General features: G+C 47.2%; 1 protein-coding gene across 1 annotated transcript in view; it reads right to left on the reverse strand.

Moving 5' to 3' along the window:
- FUBP3 (far upstream element (FUSE) binding protein 3) overlaps window positions 1-7,384 on the reverse strand; it is a gene marked incomplete at both ends in the record, with an annotated part of 27,297 nt that overhangs the window by 437 nt on the left and 19,476 nt on the right. The window contains 3 exons of the mRNA XM_009872774.1: window positions 2,115-2,195; window positions 2,674-2,747; window positions 3,603-3,763. Of these exons, the coding sequence (XP_009871076.1) occupies window positions 2,115-2,195; window positions 2,674-2,747; window positions 3,603-3,763 (316 nt within the window). The remainder of the gene's footprint in view (window positions 1-2,114; window positions 2,196-2,673; window positions 2,748-3,602; window positions 3,764-7,384) is intronic.

Below are 7,384 nucleotides of genomic sequence, written 5' to 3' on the forward strand. Positions count from 1 at the left end.
CAAAACATCTGCTCCCGAAACGCCTCAGTGTGGTACTAAATCTGTACAGGGAAGGGTAACGGCAAGGTTGGACACTCCTCTGGTCTTGGGAGCCACAGAAACCTGACAAACGCGCTGCCAAGGAGTCATCACTGCGACACGAGCTGCACTGCCAGCAATGAGGGCACCCAAAGGGTCTGCGGTTCTTAAACCAGGCTCCAAAACCAGCAGGTGTGAGCTTGAGACACGACTATACGTTACAGGAAGGGAAATACCTTTTTTCCTCCCACTGGCTGGTGCACAGGGTAAGAGGACGTTTCAGGGAGGTGAGAAAGAAAGAAGCTACTCGGGTAAGTTTCTAAAGGCATTTTGTGAGGCAAATAGCAATGCACATTTGACAAACACTTATTCAAAGGGTTTATGGGTTAAAAATTACGTTTTTTTCGGTAGAGCCTTCTCTACTGCACTGAGTGCTCTGCTTCCCAAAGCTCAGGGAAAAGTCCAGTGCCCTTGGCAGTGCACAGGAGAGGACTGGAATAACAATTTTTCCCATGAAACAAGGTAAAGGGAAAATACTCTTCTTCAGTACCAGACTATTCCACTCCTGTACCAAAAAAAAAAAAAGTAAAGACTCCTTTAAAGCCCACCACTGTATCTTCCTACTCTGAAAACCAAACAACTGTTGACCTTCTACAAGTCCCTAGAGCTCAAAACAAAAATCACAAGTTTTCAGCTGTAATTGCTGAGGAGCAGAACTTCCAGAGGTGCTTTTTAAGTGTTTAACACATACTTTCCATGCAGGGCTCCCTATATCCTACTGTAGCAAGGATTTCAGAAGTGCCCTATTGTTAACAAGGCAGCACTGAGAATTTCCAAATTTCATAAGCATTAAAATGTGATGAGGGCAATTGCAGGCATTGCTCCTCCAAATTTTCCTCTAGCTCAGGCACCTCAAAGAGCAGGAACCTCTACTGAAGTTAATAAACTACTTCATTGCCTTAGCACTGAAAAGGACCTGCCATTAAACCTGCCCTCTAAAATTATATCCCTCCTCCTTTTTGGTGCTTGGCTTTAGTTTTCACAAGATCAAGCCACTAAAAAAAACACAAACCAAACACACAATACTTTCTGAAAAACTGTGACTGAAAACTGTCTGTTGGCCATTACTGCCCATCACAGGAGCTCTGGGAGGACCACACAGACCGTGACTCTGCTCTGTTCAGGGCAAAACCATTACTCTGGTGGTTGAAGACACAGGATGATGCAGTTACCAACATCACCACTCGCATTCACTACCTCGATTATTCTGAAAAGGGGGACTTTCCCATTTCAGTCTGCTGAATTTTGACTAAACAAGCTTTTAGGAAGAAATGACACTTCAAATCTTGAAGAGTAACAGCCAGGCTGACTCGGTGCTGGTGCCCTGAAGTGGAAAGCCCAGCAGCAGGGGTGATCTGGTTCAGTTTTTGAACTCGTGACTAAAGACATGCATGCATCACTTGGGGTTATTTTATTTATTTGAAAGCCGTTTATCCCTCTGGCTTCACCCTGTGCTTTTAGCACTGCGGGGGCTGAGCAGTTCTCACTCCCAAAAGGAGACAAGGGATGCCAGCGTGGATGAACCAGGATACGAACTTACCCTTTTTTGCATTTTCTGCATCTCCTTTCCCAGTCCTTCCATCAGATTGGGAAGTGAACAGTGAGAAGAGCTCACAAGGAATATTTGAAGAAAGAAAATAAGCAAGAACTGACAGGGTCAAGAACAAAGAGATGGGAGGGCTCAGCAGCAGACACGGTGTGCCTGTCAGGGGGAAGTGGGGTTGGCAAGTGCTTGCCTGGAGAATCCTGGCAAAAGAGAACCTGAGGCGGAAGCGTTCTTGTTAGAGAGAATCAGAGCGCAAGGACCAAGTTTCTACACAAAGTGCTCAGTGAAGTGCACAAAAAGCATTACAGTTTTCCATGGACTTGGCTTATTCTGAGCTCAGGCACCACAGCACGTCTCCACGCACCTCTTCTGCTCAGGAAATTATTTTGTTTTGACACAAGTGGTCTCACAGGTGAACCTGTGCTGTGCAGGAATGAAGCAGCAACGGCAAAGCGAACGCCGACCCTTCTCCTTCCCACGTCCCGGACACTTACTTGGGACTTGCTGTCCGGGCTGCTGCCACGTCTGGTAGGTACTGCCCCAACCCTGCGTCATGAACGCCTGAGGACCACTGTGGAGGACAAAAAGGCACGCTGAAGCAGACAATAAAATACTTCACAGGCCGCATACACAAAGTTAACCACAGAAGTGAAATTGTTACTCATGGTGAACAAACATGTGAACAAAAGGAAATGCTGTGTAGGTGTGACTGCTCCACATTGGTCTGTTCACAAAGCCAAGACGAAGACACATCACACCAAAGAGCGCTCCTCGTGCTCTGTGCAGCTCAGGCTACTTGCCATGCTCTCACTGCAGCGAAGAGGAATTTTGGAGATGCCAATACCTACTTTGTTTATAATTTAATAGATAAAATCCTTCCTGTAGTCAAGCTGAAAGGATTACTCTTGCTTGCTTCTTGCTTCTGAATGCTCAATCTTTAAAATGTTCCACTTAGACACTATCCCTTCGGAGCCCTCCACCCCTCTCCCGATGCTTCCACAGCTCCCAGCCTTTCCCCAGAGCCCATCCACGAAGAGGCAGAAGCTTACTTTTGATGAGGTGTAGCGGGTGCTTGGCTGAACGGACTTTGACCAAATCCTCCAGGTCCACCCATGCTGGTACCCTGTCACAGAATCCACAAATATTTAATGCCAGCTCTCCACACAGAGAGGAAGCAGCTAGCATGAGCAATAAGAAAGGGGAGAAGACGGCCTGGGACACATTCCACTAAACCCCAGCACCTGGAAGAAGTGACTGATTCTCCAGGGACGAAGTTCTCAGCACTGTCAGCACACTCCAGGAGCCCAGCTTCAAAAGCAACTCCAGCCAGCCCACAAAGGAGCTAACGGGATTACGGCACAGCTGGAAGTTTTCCTTTGAATAGCTTGGATCCTGAGGTCGGTATCAAGCCTTCTCCTCTAAGGCCATTCAGCACAAAGGTTGCTTTTCAGCTTTACCTTACCCAGTTCAGTATTTTCCATACTTTCTTTCACCCCAGTCTCCCCCTTCAGTAGGACTCCAGCCTGACATTATTGAGCTTCAATACCACAGCACCGCATTAAGTGGAAGATAAAAGTTATCCTGGATTTACTGGAGCAAGAAGTTGAGTGTTACTTTCAGGATGATGATGCCAGGACTGTGTCATTTCTCACGCAGCGACATCATTGTCATCCCTTCAAAAATCTCCTTGGACAGCCTTTTCGTACCTTACTGCTGTTCTTCCCTCTCACACAGCTGCACATCACCCTTGATTACGTCAGCAAACAGTCAGATCCTTCTGGGACCACAGCAAAAATTAGTCCAACGGATGCTGGAGGGCCATCAAAGCTCAAGACAGCTGATAACAGGCAAATGGTTTTGAAGCTGAATAACGCAAGCACGTGCCTCTGTGATATCCTCTAAGTCCAGGCCTATATGTACCTATGAGTGAAAATACCACGTCTGAAAGAGACAGACCAAGAACAGAGATGGGACTTACGCCAACTTTCTCGTCTATGAGATGCCTAGCGAGTTCAATTTGCTGGGGAACTCCTCTGATTGTGAATATTCGTACACCAGGGTCTGTGTTGGGAGGTGGGTTTCTCTGGAGCTCCACGTGGGCTCCCGACTGCTGATTTATGCTCTTGATATTCTCACCACCTGAAGAAAAGAAAATCAAGACATAAGGTGAGATATTCAGCATCTCCTTCCATAACAGCATATCGAAGTCATGTTCTGGTAAAGGAATACACTTTCAGCTTCCTTCTGCATGTCTCAAGGGAGGTGGGCTGAGGACGGCAACAGCATGAGAAAGCACAGAGCCCGAGCTCATACTGCTCCTTTAAATGCCTCATAAGCACGATCCGAAGCTGTGAGCTACTGCGACAGATTTTGGGGTCACGGATGGTGCTGTTTTAAAAACACACAGCCCCCCTGCGTGTACATTGCTAGGCTCCCCACACAAAATGCAGCACGGCTGAGACGCTTCACCAAAACAGGTGTAAAAGCTGTGCTGGCTGAATTCCGGTGGTTTTGCACAGCTCTTCACAATCCTCAAGAAAAGAAAGTCACCTGCAACTAAAACACGCTTTTCCTTTCTTCCACAAGGTTGTTTGGTTTTTTTCTTGCCCCATCGTTAAGACACTTCATTCCACTAAGACAAAAAACCCACCAGCTGCCTAACTTGCCTTTTAAAAACCAAACTTAAGCTCTCTCACAACCACGTGCTGTTCCACAGCTTCTTCCTTTAAAGAAGTCTCCGCTTATCGCGCTTCCCCTTCACAGCGCAGCGTGCGCATCCCTCTGCGGCGCAGGATTCCAGGCAGTCTCCTGCTATTTCAGGGTTAGCTGTGCTCGCAGAGAACGTATCGGGGTAGTTTGCCATCTGGAGCAGGACAGGGGCAGCCAAAGCAGATCCGATTTCCCGAAGAGCTGGCTAGGTCCGGGGTCTCTTAATGAAATTTGCTTAACAAAAGCCTCGGCCAATGTTACAATGGTTCAATTCTTCTTTTGGAAGCTCACACAACTTGCAGACCAGCTCCACTCAACTGGAGAAATTAAAGGGTGCAGGGAAGGAAAGGGTTTTACAACTTTTAAATCACAAACCAAAAATCACCAGCCAAAAGGTCACAGAGCAAGTAGGAAAGAGAGCAAAGGAAAGTAACTGGAGATTTTTATTTGGTTTTAATTATAAAGTGTGTCCAAATACAATCTCCTCAATTTTGCTCGCATTTCCATCTCTATACATCCAGCACAACTTCAAAACAAACTGTGGATTTTGCAGACACTTGTTCATTTCATTGTAATGGACTCGTGACCTTTTTAACATTTTAAAGCCTTCTTGGGGAAGGGAGGAGGAAAAGTTGCCAAAGGGCAATTAACTCTTTCTAAATGAATTTTTGAAGATGCATTTAACAAAAGATAATCGTGTCACATCCCTGGGCAGACAACAGAGATTGTACTGTGCAGCCAAAAGCCAGGCCACTTATTTTCAGTCAAGCATGGGAAAGCAGCAAGATGAAGTTTCAAAACCAAGGAGGTTTTATTATGCAATGCTTTTGTCTGACGCAGACTTGTTTGAAGCTCTGTTTTTTACATACTGAGGTGAGATTCGAATGAACAGGCACTTTATCTCCTTAACGAAAACACTGGACCCTTTGAGTGACAGAGACATAACCATGGGTTGCTACTAGCAGAGCAGATGAAGTTTCTCTTTCCAAAAGGCGATTAAAACGCGAAGCAGCCTCATCAAACTAGAGGTGAGGAGAGTATAGACTAAAAATCAGTTCCCCAACTAGAACTCAGCACTGACTCAGTAGTTGTTGAGGAAGTTTCCACATCAGTTCCCTCCTAGACACTACTTATGGCAGGATGAAGTCAGTTGGCTCTCCAAGCTTAATCAGTGGCCACAAGCTCCTACCTCCAGTACCAGGACTTGGTGCCCTTCTCCTTACCCTCCAAATCTGGTACACGCCCAAGAGCTCCCTCCCATCCCCATGCTCCCAATTCAGCCTCGGGAACATGCAAACGACGTGACGCAGTCAGCACGATGCTGCACAGTGCCGGAAGGAGTTCATCTTCCCCCGTGAAGAGGTGCCCCGCTCGGCACATGGTGGCTGTCTATAGAAGCATTCAGCAGCCTGCTCCCATTCTTCTACCTGATGGGGGGCAGAAGTGATCCAAGAGTGGCCCCCCAGCTGGACGTGAAATTGTAAAGCAATTAATCAAACCTGCTAAAAGGCAGAGCTGACAAGAGCCGGGCTGGCCACGTTATCTGTCAATATTGCTGTATTTATCATGGAAATCCAGCGGGGGCCCAGAGAGGCTGCGGTTTGTTTCCAAGCACCACCAGAGAAAGCACTTGACGTGTATGGCGCTCATCTCCACCCTGCCTCGAGTCTTTCAGAAAAGAAAAGCTGCACCTACCCACCCTCTAGAGGAAAAAACTATGCACAGGATTTGCAGGGAGCTGAGTGCTTCTTGTCAGCGCACAAAGACGTACTCTCCCAAGTTAAGAAGCAACGTCCACGAGAAAAAGGCCATTTCTCCTGTCATATATCTTGCAGAGACCAAGCTGAGAAACTTTATCTCCCTCTTTTCCCTGCTTCCCACGGAGCTGGAAGCACGGCAGTAGTCACCTGGCCACGTGGCACGCACTGTGTGCAGGGGCCCAAGGTACCCACTGCTCGGGCACTCCCCTCGGTGACCAAGCTATGTGTGCCCAGAGGACTCGGCCAGACCTTACAGCAAAGGCGAACAGCCAAGTCCTGAATCACAGTGAGGGGTGGGAAGAAAAAAAGGCAAAAAAAAAAGCAAACTGGAAACTGCTCAAAACAGAAAACAGAGGTTTTATAAGTGATCACTGTTAAGAAAACTCCACTAACATCTCCTCTAGAGGCCCTACACCACCCCACAGGCAGTGGGAGAGGAAAATAAGAAGAATCGGGCACTTTGCATCGACATAAGGAGAGTGCAGCACATCCATTCTGGTCCAGGCTCCAAAACGCAACGCTACGGTCGTCACTCACTTGACAAAAATGAAGGCTGCAATCGACTAAGAGCACAGGCACTGTAAGAACACCGATTACAAGGTGGCATGACAAAGCTGCAAGCACTCAAATCACCACACAACTAGTAATTAGTCACTCCAGAAAGCTTCTGATCTGGCTGGGTAAGAATCCCTATTTTGCTGTTGTGGAAACAAAGGTAAAAAGCTGCCCTTCGCCCCCGCCGTGAGCCTGTGCCAGGCCTTGCACTTGAGTGCTAGGACATCCAACTCTGCTACCTGCATTTATCCTTTCAGTACACGGGGCTCTCTGTAGTCACAAATGCTCCACTTCGGTGCACTGCTGAACAAGGAGTGACCTTTTCCAATCCTTTATTAAAGATGACTAATGGATACAGCAATAAAGTTTCATGATAATTTGACCTCTCCATACATATAACCCTCGCTCGCAGGCTTAAAATTTGCTTTGCTTCATCTTTCGCCCGACCCGACTGTTCAGTGAGATCAAGCACAATCGCTCTCGCTCTGCAATTTCTGCATAATGGGGAGAGCAGGTGTTTTTCCTCACCAAAAGAAGTTTTCAGGTTTGTAAAGAGGTTTATGCAAAGAATGCCACCCAAAAACATCTCCAGATACACTACTGACATGCTTGTGCCCCATGTCATCTGATAAGGCAGGAATTCAGGGTGCTGTAGGGGCCAGACATGTGGAAGGGAACACGCAAGATGCAGCAGGGCTGTGGAGCAAGGGAAAGTGGGCACAACACGTGTCATCAC

Source organism: Apaloderma vittatum, unplaced genomic scaffold (genome assembly GCF_000703405.1).
Source record: "Apaloderma vittatum isolate BGI_N311 unplaced genomic scaffold, ASM70340v1 scaffold31537, whole genome shotgun sequence".
Lineage (NCBI taxonomy): Eukaryota > Metazoa > Chordata > Aves > Trogoniformes > Trogonidae > Apaloderma > Apaloderma vittatum.